This window comes from Schistocerca cancellata, chromosome 9 (assembly GCF_023864275.1).
Source record: "Schistocerca cancellata isolate TAMUIC-IGC-003103 chromosome 9, iqSchCanc2.1, whole genome shotgun sequence".
Taxonomy (NCBI): domain Eukaryota; kingdom Metazoa; phylum Arthropoda; class Insecta; order Orthoptera; family Acrididae; genus Schistocerca; species Schistocerca cancellata.
Genome location: NC_064634.1, coordinates 226,579,015 through 226,595,859, shown reverse-complemented (window position 1 = coordinate 226,595,859; position 16,845 = coordinate 226,579,015). Strand labels below are relative to the sequence as shown.

Here is a 16,845-nt window from a genome sequence, read left to right as displayed (position 1 = left end):
GGTTTACATTAATATTACAATGAAGCTGCAAAAGAAATTACTTCACAACGTGTATACTTTACAAATACTTTAAAATATTTGTAAATAAGTTTTTTCTCCACGAGAGACAGATTTCGTCTCTTTTACTATTAGAGATAGAGAAAATTGCAAGGGTTGGGACTTAAATAGTGGCAACTATTTATTCACAACCGATACAAAAGAGTTACATGTTTGCATCTGTTGCTGTCCTTCAAATAGTCACCAGCGTTGTGTAGAACCCGTTGCCAGCGATATGGAAGGCTTAGTATACCGTTAGCAGAGCCTGTTCTGTTGGCGAATGGAGCTGTCTACTGCCTGTCGAACCTCTCTAACAGTTCTGGAGCGAACGCCACGAAGTGGTTCCTTCATCTTCGGAATCAAATCAAAGTCACAAGGACTTAAGTCCGGGGAGTATGTTTGTTAGTACAGTACATCCCAGGCCCATCGACCGGACAGAGCAGCCACAGCTTGCACTATATGCACCCTCGCGTTGTAGTGCTAAATGGTGGTTGGTTGCGCAGAAAGAATCGCCTTTTCTTTCGCAAAGCTGGAAGCAGGTGATACTCCAAAAACGAACTGTAATACTGTGTATTGACGGTCTGCCGTGGAGGAACGTAATGCATTAGGATAACAACATCAAAGTCGTACACGAGAATCACAACTTTCACCGTACGGTGGCTCTGACATACTTTCGACTTTCGCGGCGACCCATAATGACGCCATTCGTTGGATTGGCGTTTCAGTTTTGTCTCATACAATGTGGCCCATGTCTCATCCAGTGTTCCGATACGGCGTAAGAAAGCCTCTCCTTCGCTCCAAGTGGGTCTGAGCAGTGTCGTAACGCATCCATTTATGCATTTCCGTCAATTCATGCGGGACCCATCGTGATGCAATTTTTAGCATGCCCAGGATGCGAAGCAATGTCGTATGCGCTAATCTGGTTTCGTGGGCGAGCTCACGAATCGTATGGCGTCGATCACTGCCCACTAATGGGGCAGAAGCTTGTACTTCTTCATCAGAGACGCTAGGACGACCTGCCCGATGCATGTCTTCCACAGTTTGCCGACCTTCGTTGAAGGCTTTTACCTAGCGTGCCACTGTTCTGTACGGCAATGCCGATTGCCCGCACGCCTCTTGAGGACCTTTGTGACACTGTCGTGCTGTACGACCTCTGGAACATTCAATCTTGATCCAACTTCGTTGTTCCTCTTTCGAAAACATAGTGACACCGTAACGTTAGACCGATCGCTCGCAAGTGACTGTGTTTCACTCGATTGTGCACACGCCGGTGATTTGCGACGGGCGAGTCCATTTTCTCGGTGGTAAAAACGTGTGCTATCAGCGACAATAGTAGATTCCATTGTATAGTGTCTCCACAGCAGTGTTTCCACTATTTAAGTTCCAACCTACATAATAAGCTAGAATCACAGGATACACAATTAGTCTCTCTTAAACTAAGGAGATAAAAAATGTACTGGCAGCTTAAAAATGTCAGATATTCCTGCAAGGGATTATTCCTCGAGAGTCGAAACAAAAATCTACATTTGAATATCCAGAAGGCAATACCTGTTGAGGTAAGGGTCGGTTTACTTGTGGAGAGTAATGTGAGATAGGGCAGGTTTCGCGAGAGACATCAAATTACCACAATACGCACGTGTGGACAGATGTAGATCATCGATCAGTCGTGGTGGTGAGGCATCAGGACCGCTTCGTGTAAGTGTACGGGTAGAAAACGTCGGTGCCAGACTCTTACGGATATGCGCTTTATCATCAGGTTAACAGGTCTGTATATCATCGATTTCTGCGCACTAAATTACCAGCGCTATAAGAGAAACTTATCCTTGCAAAGACAGGACCGCTATATCTTATGCACGACGGGGCACATCTCCATTTTGTACAGGAAGTGCGACATTAGCTCACCGCAACGTTTCACGGTTGATGGATTGGCCTTCTCATTAACTGGGCCAGAATCCGTTTGATTTCAGGCTATGGGGACATTTAAATGGGAATGTCCAACCCATTGACAACGTGGAGACGTTACAGGAGAGTCTCATCAATGCGTGTGATGCAGTCCGTGGACAGCCATTTGCATTTGAAAGCGCGCATGATTCACTGCGAAGAAGGACTGAACGATTTGTCAGGATGCGTGGTAATCACATGCAGCTCCTGTTATAGTGTCTGCTTTTGCGTGACGGACAGATGGAAATGAGAAAACAGATTGGCCCATATCTCAATACTTATTGGTTTCTGGACACATCAGTATAGTAATTTTTCTTTTAGTTTTGACCAATCTATGTCGACATCATATTTCGCAAGCCGTCTAACGGTCTATGTTGGAGGGTACTTTTGGTACCACTAACTGATCCCCCTTCCCTGTTACAATCACGAATGGCGTGTAGGAAAAATGATTATCGCTAAGCCTCAATAGTTTCATTTTCTCAAATTTTCTCGTCATAGTCATTTCGCGAAGAGTATGTAGGAGGACGAAGAAGTCGTCCTTCTGTTCCTGGAAAGTACTCTCTCGAAATTTCAGTAGTAAACTTTTGCACAATGCACAATGCCTTTCATATGACTTCTGCCGCTGGATTTCGTTGAACATCTCTGTAACGCCCTCGAGCTGACTAAACGATCCTATGTTGAAACGCGCCGCTCTTTGTTGGATCTTCTCTATCTCTTGTATTAGTGCCGGCCGCGGTGGTCTCGCGGTTCTAGGCGCTCAGCCCGGAACCGCGCGACTGCTACGGTCGCATGTTCGAACCCTGCCTCGGGCATGGACGTGTGTGATGTCCCTAGGTTAGTTAGGTTTAAGTAGTTCTAAGTTCTAGGGGACTGATGACCACAGATGTTAAGTCCCATAGTGCTCAGAGCCATTTGAACCATTCCTGCTGTTTGTCTTACGTAGTCCTTCCACTTAAGATCGCTCTGGACAGTTACTCGTAGATATCATACGTAGATACTGTTTGCAACAATTTGTCGTCATTAGTGTAGTTGTTCGGTGGTTAGTATCTTTTCATATGTCCACGCTTCATGTTACAGTTATTTACGTTCAGTGTCAAGTGCTAGAGCCTCCACCACTCATAAACCACTGTAGACCATTCTGCAAATAAATACTGGTGCAAACAGTCCTAATGAGCTTCCTACGCTTTCTACTAGATCATTGATATACAATGCGAACAGTAAAGAATCTATCCTATTACCTTGAGGTACTCCCGAAAGTACCTTTCCGTAAATCTATCGATTTTGTTCAGTTCAGATCGATACACTGAATTCTGTCTCTGTAAACTCGAAGTTTGTCAATAAACGGCAATGCTGGCTAGTGTCAGATGTCTTGCTGAAGCTAGGGAATAAGGAATCATCCTGAGCGTTGTCATCTGAGCGCCATGGATCTCAAGGAATAACAGCGCGAACTGCGTTTCGTAGGATCTCTTTTTACAGTGGCTGTTGATATACTTTCCGGGATGTGAGGCCGTGGTCCAAGAACTTTTCTGCTCCTTACGTTTCGTCCAGTACTGCGCTGGACTTCCTCAGAGGCAAGACTCAGCGGAGCAGCACCTCTGAGGAAGTCCAGCGCAGTACTGGACGAAACGTAAGGAGCAGAAAAGTTCTTGGACCACGACCTCACATCCCGGAAAGTATATCAACAGCCATGTCAACCGGTCGTGAAAGCCTTCATTCTACAATCTTTTTACAGTATACGTGTTGATTTTTATGGAGTTTCCGTTCCAAAAACGTCACAGTTCTTGAGAATAAAACATGTTCCATAATTCTAAAACAGATTGAGGTTAACCATATCGGTCTATAATTACTATGAAGCGCCAAATAAACCGGTATAGGCGTGCGTATTCAAATACGGAAATATGTAAACAGGAAGAACACATCGCTGCGTTCGGCAGCGCCTACATAAGTCAACTGTCGGGCGCAGTTCTTAGATCGGTTACTGCTGCTACAATGGCAGCTGCTACAGTTCAAAATTTAAATGATTTCCACCCTCTAGTATTCTTACGGATTTAGGACAGCCCTGCAAGATTCATGGTGTCCATTCCCTGCAGCACTACTTCAGACATTAGTCGAATCGATGCCACGTCGTGTTGCAGCACTCCTGCTCGCGGGGTCCTACACGATATTAGGCCGGTGTACCAGTTTCTTCGGATCCTCAATGTATGTTCATCTATCCTACGACCCTTCTTGAAGACTGGAATAACCTACGCTTTTTTCCAGTCAGTAGGTGTTCTTCGTTGCTGCAGCGATCTGTGGTAAACTGCCGTTAGTAGAGGAGCAAGTTCACTAGCATAAAGGTATCTTATCAAGTCCTGATGGCTTTCCACTACTAAGCGTCTGTAGTTGCTTTCTTCGGTCGTTGTGGCCGAGAGGTTCTAGGCGCTTCAGTCTGGAACCGCGCGACCGCTACAGTCGCAGTTTCGAATCCTGCCTCTCTCATGGATGTGTGTGATGTCCTTAGTTAGGTTTAAGTAGTTTTAAGTTCTAGGGGACTGATGACCTCAGATGTTAAGTGCCATAGTGCTCAGAGCTATTTGAACCTTTTTGAAGTGGCTTTTATGTTCCACGATCGATTATCTCAATTTCTGCCAGTCCGGCAATCGTGCGATGACTGAAAGGAAGGACCCCAAGGGGAAGTAATTTCGGAAGACGAAATTCAGTATTTCGGCCTTCTCTTTGTTATCTTCCTTTCCGGCGCCAAGATGTTTACTGAGTGACTCAATACTACTTCCTGTAGAAGTAAGTGATACGTGTTTTTAAAACACCTTGCATAGTCCATTAAATTGCAATTTGTGTGAGGTTTGTTTATTGTGCATTGGCCTTTTAACATCAGTGTGACGTGATTGAAATGAGGTGGTTGATCAGCATATTCCAGGATGGATGCGAAAAATCGCCTAGAACTCACATCCTGACTGACCGTTGTACCGGCGGTCGTTAATTCCACGAACTATTTGGATCATCTCTCTGTCTTCATACACCTGTCTTCATATGTGACACGAACAGACGTCCCTCGTATACATTGCAGACGTAAACCGGCGTTACGACTCACATCCATGAGCTAATTAAGTACGTTTTCGTCCCTCTGCTCAAAATTATGACCACCATGGCGTACAGGAAACTGAAACTGTAGATTAAACTGCGACATCGCGTGTTTCGATTCTCGCCACAGGCGGTTACAGCAACAGCGTGCAGTACCAATATCTTTAGATTGGTCATTAATAAGTGACAATACACACCGAGCGATATGGCCCACTGCTTAAGACAGCATTCTTGAGGGTCATGTTTTAAATCTTCGTCCGGCCATCCGGCCATAAGTTTACCGTGGTTCCTCCAGATCGATTAATGCAAATAGCTGGATGGCTGCATTCAACGGGAGATGACTGAATTCCTTTACAATCTCCCCCCCCCCCCCACACACACACACACATTCCGAGACGGTAATCTGTCGCTAATGACATAGCCGTCGACTGGGCGTTACACACTAATCTTCCTGTCTTGATTTTGGACGTTTAGACCGTTCAGAAATAATTGTGAGACTTCAGTGCATGTGCTTCGTTTGGACTACGACTACGGGATTTTTTACAATCCAAAGGTAGGCTAAAAAGAAGCGTCAGCAGAACAGAATGAAATAAATGGAAAACTACGGTTACAAATTCGCAATAATGAGAACATGGTTAAGTCCATATCTGCAAAACTTTCCGTAGTTTCCTGCCACAAAATTTATAGCAAAGCATTTCTCCTTCTGTGTTTGACTTGTTATCTGTTTTACACAAACAGAGGGTGTGCTAAGAAGTAATGCCTCCGAAATTTTTATGTTGAACTTTTTAATTAAAGCAAATGTTATTAATATTCTTCATCTTTATTCTTCATGTCTAAATATTTATTTCTCAACGTCATCAGCCTAGTGACGAACAAATTTCTCCCAACGAGAGACTAGTTTGTTGATGCCGTCACTGGGGAGCCACAACCTCCCACCCGCTTGCAACGCTTCAGCACTATCAAACTGAAATCCTCGAAGGTGTTCCTTAAGTTCTGCAAACAGATGAAAATCGGATGGGGTCAAGTCGGGAATGTATGGGGAGTGGGCGATGACAGTGAACTCAAGCGCTCTTGTGTGGCCCGGCAGTACCATGCTGAAGGTTATGGTGCTCAGTTTGATTTCGATCTCTTCTGGTTCTCTCAAATACACCACCATCATACACGTTATAATTCGAAACCCTCTAGCAGCAGAAATCTGTAAATATGTAACTATTGCGAATAAGGTTGTAGAATGCTAATAACGTTTGTTTTATCTGAAAATCTTCGACAGTTAAATTCGGAGGCACTAATTTTTAACACGTCTCGCATTTGTGTAGTATTCTCGCATTGGTAAATGATACTTTAGTGCTGGAAACTACTGAAACAAAACCTGTTGCGTACCTGGAACTCCTCGGCCTCGCTCAGCAAGTAGTAGAAGCAGCCGAACCAGTGCGCCAGGATCATGAGGATGTGGATGAGGTTGACGACGCGCCACAGGTTGGGGTAGACGGTGCGCGACTCCACCATGTAGTAGTAGTCGTAGACGCGATACACCTGTAACACACAACGACTCTCCTAGCTGACATCATAGGTACAGGCTGCATGCTTTCATACGAAATGAGTCACCATCACTGGTAAAGAAAGAGACACGAAAGATGTGCCAAAGCACACGTATTATATACAACATCATAACTTCTTTTCATTCAACGATCTCACTCCTGTCTCTCTCTCTTTCTGTATTTTTGCTCCAGTCTATGTGTCTTCCTTTCTGCCGCTTTGCCTCCCTCCTTCTCTTACCCCTCTTTCTTTTTCGCTTGTTTGTGCGCGTGTGTGTGTGTGTGTGTGTGTGTGTGTGTGTGTGTGCGTGTGTGCGTGTGTGTATGTGTGTGTGTGTGTTTGTGTGTGCGTGTGTGTTCCTGTTTGCGTAAGAAAGAGGGAGGGAGGGAGGAACGAAGCACTAGCCTCATCACATAGCACTTTATAATTAAAGTGCAGCGATTCTCAGTGGTCCATTGTGGCCTGCCCGGGTATTGCCCGGGTACATATTTTTTCCAATTCTACTTGCTCGTCTCCTTCTTCCACTTTCCTCTGCCCATCTCTTCCCCCCTCTCTCTGTCCTCCCCCCTCTTCCTGCCTATCTCCTCCTCCCCTCTCTAATCTTCTCCTCCCCCTTCTCTCAGTCCATCTTCTGCTCCCGCTCTCTCTTATGATCTTTTCATCTTTGGTTTCTTCGTCCATCTCCTTCTCCCCCCTCTTTCTATCCATCTCCTCCTCTTTCCTTTCTGTGTCTATTTCCTACACCCCTTCCCTTCTCCTCCTTTCTTTTGAGACACATCTGTTTTCATCCTCTCCATCCGCCACTCTATCAACCTCTTCCTCCCCCTTTTCTCTCCACTTTATCTCTCCCCTCCCATAGGCAGTCGTTGCTTCTTACCCACACTTCATTGCTTTCTATTTTTTTTTGGTCATCAGTCTACTGACTGGTTTGATGCGGCCCGCCACGAATTCCTTTCCTGTGCTAACCTCTTCATCTCAGAGTAGCACTTGCAACCTACGTCCTCAATTATTTGCTTGACGTATTCCAATCTCTGTCTTCCTCTACAGTTTTTGCCCTCTACAGCTCCCTCTAGTACCATGGAAGTCATGCCCTCATGTCTTAGCAGATGTCCTATCATCCTGTCCCTTCTCCTTATCAGTGTTTTCCACATATTCCTTTCCTCTCCGATTCTGCGTAGAACCTCCTCATTCCTTACCTTATCAGTCCACCTAATTTTCAACATTCGTCTATAGCACCACATCTCAAATGCTTCGATTCTCTTCTGTTCCGGTTTTCCCACAGCCCATGTTTCACTACCATACAATGCTGTACTCCAGACGTACATCCTCAGAAATTTCTTCCTCAAATTAAAGCCGGTATTTGGTATTGGGAGACTTCTCTTGGCCAGAAATGCCTTTTTTGCCATAGCGAGTCTGCTTTTGATGTCCTCCTTGCTCCGTACGTCATTGGTTATTTTACTGCCTAGGTAGCAGAATTCCATAACTTCATTGACTTCGTGACCATCAATCCCGATGTTAAGTTTCTCGCTGTTCTCATTTCTACTACTTCTCATTACCTTCGTCTTTCTCCGACTTACTCTCAAACCATACTGTGTACTCATTAGACTGTTCATTCCGTTCAGCAGATCATTTAATTCTTCTTCACTTTCACTCAGGATAGCAATGTCATCAGCGAATCGTATCATTGATATCTTTTCACCTTGTATTTTAATTCCACTCCTGAACCTTTCTTTTATTTCCATAATTGCTTCCTCGATGTACAGATTGAAGAGTAGGGGCGAAAGGCTACAGCCTTGTCTTACACCCTTCTCAATACGAGCACTCCGTTCTTGATCGTCCACTCTTATTATTCCCTCTTGGTTGTTGTACATATTGTATATGAGCCGTCTCTCCCTATAACTTACCCCTACTTTTTTCAGAATCTCGAACAGCTTGCACCATTTTATATAGTCGAACGCTTTTTCCAGGTCGACAAATCCTATGAAAGTGTCTTGATTTTTCTATAGCCTTGTTTCCGTTATTAGCCGTAACGTCAGAATTGCCTCTCTCGTCCCTTTACTTTTCCTAAAGCCAAACTGATCGTCACCTAGCGCATTCACAATTTTCTTTTCCATTCTTCTGTGTATTATTCTCGTAAGCAGCTTCGATGCATGAGCTGTTAAGCTGATTGTGCGATAATTCTCGCACTTGTCAGCTCTTCCCGTCTTCGGAATTGTGTGGATGATGCTTTTCCGAAAGTCAGATGGTATATCGCCAGACTCATATATTCTACACACAACGTGAATAGTCGATTTGTTGCCACTTCCCCCAATGATTTTAGAAATTCTGATGGAATGTTATCTATCCCTTCTGCCTTATTTTACCGTAAGTCCTCCAAAGCTCTTTTAAATTCCGATTCTAATACTGGATCCCCTATCTCTTCTAAATCGACTCCTGTTTCTTCGTCTATCACATCAGACAGATCTTCACCCTCATAGAGACTTTCAATGTATTCTTTCCACCTATCTGCTCTCTCCTCTGCATTTAACAGTGGAATTCCCGTTGCACTCTTAATGTTACCACCGTTGCTTTTAATGTCACCAAAGGTTGTTTTGACTTTCCTGTATGCTGAGTCTGTCCTTCCGACAATCATATCTTTTTCGATGTCTTCACATTTTTCCTGCAGCCATTTCGTCTTAGCTTCCCTGCACTTCCTATTTATTTCATTCCTCAGCGACTTGTATTTCTGTATTCCTGATTTTCCCGGAACATGTTTGTATTTCCTCCTTTCGTCAATCAACTGAAGTATTTCTTCTGTTACCCATGGTTTCTTCGCAGCTACCTTCTTTGTACCTATGTTTTCCTTCCCAACTTCTGTGATGGCCCTTTTTAGAGATGTCTATTCCTCTTCAACTGTACTGCCTACTGCGCTATTCCTTATTGCTGTATCTATAGCGTTAGAGAACTTCAAACGTATCTCGTCAATCCTTAGTACTTCCGCATCCCACTTCTTTGCGTATTGATTCTTCCTGACTAATGTCTTGAACTTCAGCCTACTCTTCATCAATACTATATTGTGATCTGAGTTTATATCTGCTCCTGGGTACGCCTTACAATCCAGTATCTGATTTCGGAATCTCTGTCTGACCATGATGTAATCTAATTGAAATCTTCCCGTATCTCCCGGTCTTTTCCAAGTATACCTCCTCCTCTTGTGATTCTTGAACAGGGTATTCGCTATTACTAGCTGAAACTTGTTACAGAACTCAATTAGTCTTTCTCCTCTTTCATTCCTTGTCCCAAGCTTACATTCTCCTGTTACCTTTTCTGTTACTCCTTCCCGTACAACTGCATTCCAGTCGCCCATGACTATTAGATTTTCGTCCCCCTTTACAAACTGCATTACCCTTTCAATATCCTCATACACTTTCTCTATGTGTTCATCTTCAGCTTGCGACGTCGGCATGTATACCTGAACTATCGTTATCGGTGTTGGTCTGCTGTCGATTCTGATTAGAACAACCCGGTCACTGAACTGTTCACAGTAACACACCCTCTGCCCTACCTTCCTATTCATAACGAATCCTACAGCTGTTATACCATTTTCTGCTGCTGTTGATATTACCCGATACTCATCTGACCAGAATTCTTTGACTTCCTTCCACTTCACTTCACTGATCCCTACTATATCTAGATTGAGCCTTTGCATTTCCCTTTTCAAGCTTCTGACATTCCACGCCACGCCTCGTAGAACGTTATCCTTTCGTTGATTATTCAATCTTTTTCTCATGGTAACCTCCCCCTTGGCAGTCCCCTCCCGGAGATCCGAATGGGGGACTATTCCGGAATCTTTTGCCAATGGAGAGATCAGCATGACACTTCTTCAATTACAGGCCACATGTCCTGTGGATACACGTTACGTGTCTTTAATGCAGTGGTTTCAATTGCTTTCTGCATCCTCATGTCGTTGATCATTGCTGATTCTTCCGCCTTTAGGGACAATTGCCCACCCCTAGGACAAGAGAGTGCCCTGAACGTCTATCCGCTCCTCCGCCCTCTTTGACAAGGCCGTTGGCAGAATGAGGCTGACTTCTTATGCCGGAAGTCTTCGGCCGCCAATGCTGATTATTTATCAAAATTTAGGCAGTGGCGGGGATCGAACCCGGGACCGAAGACGTTTTGATTATGAATCAAAGACGCTACCCCTAGACGACAGGTAGAGTATTTCTTTCTACATAGCAAGTAATAATTGTACCTATTTGGGAACATATCGTGGCGTTTAGGAGGAAATTTCAGCCCACAGCTTTGGCAGCATAGGTAAATGTTACTTATGTTTCACATATATATTTAACATATTTCGCACTTATTTGTGCAGATATTACATCTGTATCTCTAGCGAATTATTCCTGCAGTTTCGTTTTCACGCAGCCAAATGCTTATGACGTCATATCGCCTGAACTGTGTGTCGTACAATATAATTCTGCTGGTATGTGCAGTCGTATACGTGTACGCTGTCTCCGAAATTTGCTGTGAATAGAGTAAGTAACAAAGAAGTACTAAATTAAAGTTTATCGTATGATGCGTAAGTTTGTCATGCAACTCAGTATTTATAACAACATATCTGCTGAACTATGCGTCGTACAATGATATATTTTTGTAGGTGCATGTAGTTCTGATCTGTTACAGTTACAGGGAGAAACTGCATCCTATTTGGTGAGAGACCTGTGTAATAGCACTCGGAGCACCTCTCTGCTCTGAGCAATGTGGTGGCAGTTAGCTGGGTGCAGTTAGCGTTTCCGTCTGGTATACACTGTCATACAGGGGGCCATCCGCTCGTTTCTTGACCGTGACGTCCAGGATTGGCAGTCTTTTCTCTGTCTTCATAATTTTTGTCTTCCATGGAGTGTTCGATGTAGAGATTGGCAGTCACAGGTGAGAGAGGGCTACCTAATGCAGCTCCCTTCGTCTGTTCGAAATATTCTCCATTGAAGAGAATATGTTGAAGAATCACAAATTTTAAGTGTGTTAGATGGTTAACTCAGAAAATCTATGTCAACAATTTGAACGAGTAGTAAGTTTGGCAGTTACAAGAATGTTTGATTACCGAACGAATTAGATCGCCATTCAGTAAATCTGAGTTACCAGTTCACTAGTTAAAAGACGATGCACTGGAAAGTCAATCCTTTTAGAATTAAAATTAGGGAAATACTGCTCCTTAGATTCATTTTCGTTGCCGAAAGTGGCAAGTATCTGTCACATGGTAAAACATATCCGTAAAATAAAACATAAATTTTAAGAACTGCTTATTCTTTTTTGACTTTTGTCAACACTGTGCATATTGCACTTACAAAATCGCAACACGAATAGCTGTAGGCAGCACAAAGGGATAGAGTTTTTTTGCAGAACTTCGCTACGAAACCACTTTGCTGGGAGTATGTGCTTACCTTTCTGTTTCTACATGTTCACTCTGTGAAGCGAAGTTCGTAGCAGTAGGTATTTTATATGGCCTTACATTCATCCCGTTTATGCACTACATTTAATAACACACATTATTTTATTATGTGACCAAGCGAGGTGGCACAGTGTTTAGCACACTGGACTCGAATTCGGGAGTACGATGGTTCATACCCGCGTCGGGCCATATAGATTCAGGTTTTCCATGAATTCTCCTAAGCAACCCCAAGCTAATGCCGGCACGATTCCTTTGAAAGGGCGCGGCCGATTTCCTTTCCCATCCTTGACACAAAATGAGCGTATGCACCGTCTCTATGACTCGCGATGTGGAAGGAACTTTAAAGCCAATCTTGCTTCCTTCTTTCTTCTGTTATGTGAGCTGCAGCTTAGCATCTGCGGATTATCTCTCGGTTACTCAATGAGCACAGTTTCTAACATTTTACTGATATTAATTGTTTCAAATATCTACCGTCTTAATATTTTATCAGTTTAAATCTCTCAGCATGTGTTAACATCATCTCTATCCATCTCCTACTCTCTATCTGCTCTTCTCCCGTCACTCTTTGTCCATCTCCTCTAACCCCCCCCCCTCTCTAATCTTGAGCCTTGTTTATTTTTACTGCAACAAAACCTTGATTTGGAACTGCAGTCGCATAAAATGAGCGGATAAATCCGTTGGGACCATTGGTATACGGGATATGAAAGACATCTACCAGCTGGACCTGTTGGGATAGTAGTTTCAACGACTCTATTTCGCACGGTTTTAATCTGAGAAAGTGGAAGGATTACAAAGTTTTGGACAATTCAGATTCTGTAGTAGTATTCTAATCAGAAGAAGATAAGTCGTAAATACTAATTTCCTGTTCTGTGTCAAAACTGACTACAGAGGAATAAAAAAAAACCGCACGTACTGGTTTGTACAATGATCGTTTAGTATTGCGTATGAGGACAAATGATACGTAAGGGAGGAATAGTTTATGTAACAGTTTAAATTCTCTGCTGTCCTTGTTAAAACTGACTGCCGGAAATAAAACTTAACCACGCATTGTCACCATCCAGAAAAGCAAAGAATTTCCATTTTCAGAGTCGGTTTTAACAGAAGATTTGTACAGCGTTGTTTAAAAATACGTAGCAATGTCCGTCTGAATCGTTATTAGAGTATCGAGTATAAAATTTTTAGTCTCGTCTTTTATTGTACTATTGGAAGTATATCACTCAAAAACTTGTCGAGATTTTTTGTAACATCTTTAAACAACATTTGGTCATTGTACAGTAGTATAGGTGAAATAAATAGTAAACATGCTATTTTATGAAAACACTGACGTTTTGTTTAGTTCTCCTTTGGTTCCACATTACAGTCACAATAAGCCTTTAAAATAAAACTTTCATGAATGGACGTAGTTTGCGCCTACCAGAGCAGTATGTCAGCAACCCTTAGTATATTAAATCGTTTGAACCGTGTAACGTTAGCTGTAATCCCTGATTTTAATCCGTGCTCAGTTCTTATGATGCGACGACTGTTTCATAATTTTTCGACGACGACATCTCATTAAGACATATTGGATATTTACTGAGTTTTTTTCAGCATTGCCTTTGAAAACAGGTGTACATGTGGAAATCGAGTAACTGAAACAAATGAATTATAAAAACTAATAAACTACGGCAACGATTTCGTTCAAAAAGTTTGGATGTTGTTTAGAATCAGAATTGAAAAATGTCTTGGGGAAACAGTTATCTTTCTCCCAATCGACAGAGAAGAATTTCAGCTGAGCCGGTGATTGAATGAGCTGCAATCGAGTCAGGATTCACATTGGATTCGGATCATATCTGCATGATGCCCTTTCTGAAGATTTTGTTTAAGCTGGCTTGGTGACAACCCGGAAATGGACAGTATTCTTTTCTAGTAACTTGAAAGTGTTGTAAGTAATTGAGTTTATCAAGATCGCTGTGCCACTTATGCTTTTCAAATGAATTTCTTATTTCATGTGTCAGTGAGACTTGGCCCACGATAGCCGCGCGGTATTAGCCGAGCGGTCTAAGGCTCTGCAGTCTTGGACTGTGCAGCTGGTCCCGGCGGAGGTTCGAGTCCTCCCTCGGGCATGGGTGTATGTGTTTGTCCTTAGGATAATTTAGGTTAAGTAGTGTGTAAGCTTAGGGACTGATGACCTTAGCAGTTAAGTCCCATAAGATTTCACACACATTTGAACATTTTTTTGAACCACGATAACAAATCACCTAGTCCTGCCAAGAAAATTTTACGTTAAAATTGTCCAGAATGTCTACATTGCTTTCCTCAGATAAAATTCCTTGTCTCCTTGATGAGGCTGCAAAAGTGCTAAAAATATTCCGCTCAACATTCGTGTGTGTTTCGTGTATCAAACAAAATAAGTCACGATTACAAGACAACCTGAGTGCGAAAATCTGTGAAACTGCCTCTCCGTATGCAGACAGGTTGCGCCACATGCAAATTATACTATAATAATAAAAAAATATTTTATTTGAGGTCTGAGCTGTTGAGAAATGTGAAATATAAAATCAAGTCGTATATAGTCCACTACATTGTCATTCAAATGTGGCACGTTCACAGTTTCCCCCCACCTCACGCTCAGATAGCATGTCGTGGTTGTGGGGGAAGCGTGCAGCTACGGTGAGCGCTACTCATGGTAGGTGATAGCTCTTGATCCGAATTCTTGAACATCGCTGATCTAAAATATATACTTCCATTTGCAGGGACAAAGGGAAAAGGAGGTAAGTATGGAGCTGAACATGACATGTCCAGCACCAGCTCTCACAGATGTATCACCCATACACGACACGCAGTGGAAAGTCTGCCAGCTAGATGCTGTGGTATTATAAAAGCTGAATGCAGGTTTATATAGCTGTTTCGTACTGGGACAGCAGTAGGGAGGTAAGGTTGCATGTGGTTCATTGGAAACCTAAGAAACAAGCATTATAAGAATGTATTTCAACTTCAACAAAGACGTGATTGCCATGTGTTTCTGTTCTGGGTCCTTTACTTAGTTGATCTGCTATCAGACAAACCAATTCACCCACTTCTTCTTTGTCTGCAGTTAAGACACAAGAAGTTCTAAAAGATATGAAATGTAAATGATTAAGGAGGGCACCTCCCTAACATTTAAGTTTTATTATACTTTGCTAATTTCAACTGAATTTTAAAAAGATATCTATCAAGTAAAGATGTAGCAATATCCAATCTATGAAGTCAGAGATCCACTGGTTTTAGTGTTCTGAATTTTTAATATGATATCAATGGTATTTTTGAAAGCAATTTTTGGTACTCAGATCTGAATTCTCACGTTCCAGGTATTTAGGTACATTTCCAAGAAATTTTTCAACAGTTCCACGCAATCATTTTATGAGAAATACTACTAATTTTTTTCACTTTTTCATGTTCCAAACTAAAATTTTCTTCATTACCGGTACATAAATATGGTAATAAAATAGGTTAATGACGTTTCCTATAAATATTTATGTGTTAAAGTATTCAAATACCTCAAGATTACTCACTAAAAAATTTAATTAACATTGGTTAATGTTCAAGATTAAAAAATATAGCATAACTTAGAAAAACAAACTTACGGAAAAATGGATTTTAAAATTTCGTTAAAAAATGAATGCTTGTGCTAGGCATATCCACTAAAATTCACTAGCACCATACATTTCCACTCCCTGCTCCTGTAAGCCTTCTTCTATTTGTAATTTTAAGACAGGGTAGCCTTATCTTGGATTTTTCCTTTTCATGGCAGCATCTTACGGACTGCTTGACCCCCTCTAGATAAGCAATATTCCTCTGTGCGGGTGACAAAGGAGTGCTGGGCCTTTCGCTTCCTTCAGCCTGCAAACTTCTCACACGGAACTGAGGAAAAGGTCCTTCGAGACCCAAAAAATATATTTTTTTTCTTTTTTTCTTTGTGACACTTGAACCAAATGACACTATGCATCTTCAGTCTCGCCATCAGCGCATTTTGCCACTAGTGCATGAGATGCATGTTGACAATAGACAGGTACTATCCTGACCACTTGTCAGGTGTCAGTGTGCCACGTCCCTTTGCACAGTTCATACTTGTAAGTGTTTCTTCGACTTACTTGTAATACAAAAACAGCCAAATAGTTTTTCTGTCGACATGTAAGTATTCCAGAGATGTAAAGTAGCCATCTAAATATACACTCCTGGAAATGGAAAAAAGAACACATTGACACCGGTGTGTCAGACCCACCATACTTGCTCCGGACACTGCGAGAGGGCTGTACAAGCAATGATCACACGCACGGCACAGCGGACACACCAGGAACCGCGGTGTTGGCCGTCGAATGGCGCTAGCTGCGCAGCATTTGTGCACCGCCGCCGTCAGTGTCAGCCAGTTTGCCGTGGCATACGGAGCTCCATCGCAGTCTTTAACTCTGGTAGCATGCCGCGACAGCGTGGACGTGAACCGTATGTGCAGTTGACGGACTTTGAGCGAGGGCGTATAGTGGGCATGCGGGAGGCCGGGTGGACGTACCGCCGAATTGCTCAACACGTGGGGCGTGAGGTCTCCACAGTACATCGATGTTGTCGCCAGTGGTCGGCGGAAGGTGCACGTGCCCGTCGACCTGGGACCGGACCGCAGCGACGCACGGATGCACGCCAAGACCGTAGGATCCTACGCAGTGCCGTAGGGGACCGCACCGCCATTTCCCAGCAAATTAGGGACACTGTTGCTCCGGGGGTATCGGCGAGGACCATTCGCAACCGTCTCCATGAAGCTGGGCTACGGTCCCGCACACCGTTAGGCCGCCTTCCGCTCACGCCCCAACATC

At 43.1% G+C, this 16,845-nt stretch overlaps 1 protein-coding gene across 1 annotated transcript in view; it reads right to left on the bottom strand.

Annotated features, from left to right (window-relative positions):
• Window positions 1–16,845, bottom strand: part of LOC126101299 (cyclic nucleotide-gated cation channel alpha-3-like) — an 881,849-nt gene that overhangs the window by 406,060 nt on the left and 458,944 nt on the right. Inside the window, exon 8 of the mRNA XM_049911978.1 lies at window positions 6,436–6,588. Coding sequence (XP_049767935.1) covers window positions 6,436–6,588 — 153 coding nt within the window. The remainder of the gene's footprint in view (window positions 1–6,435; window positions 6,589–16,845) is intronic.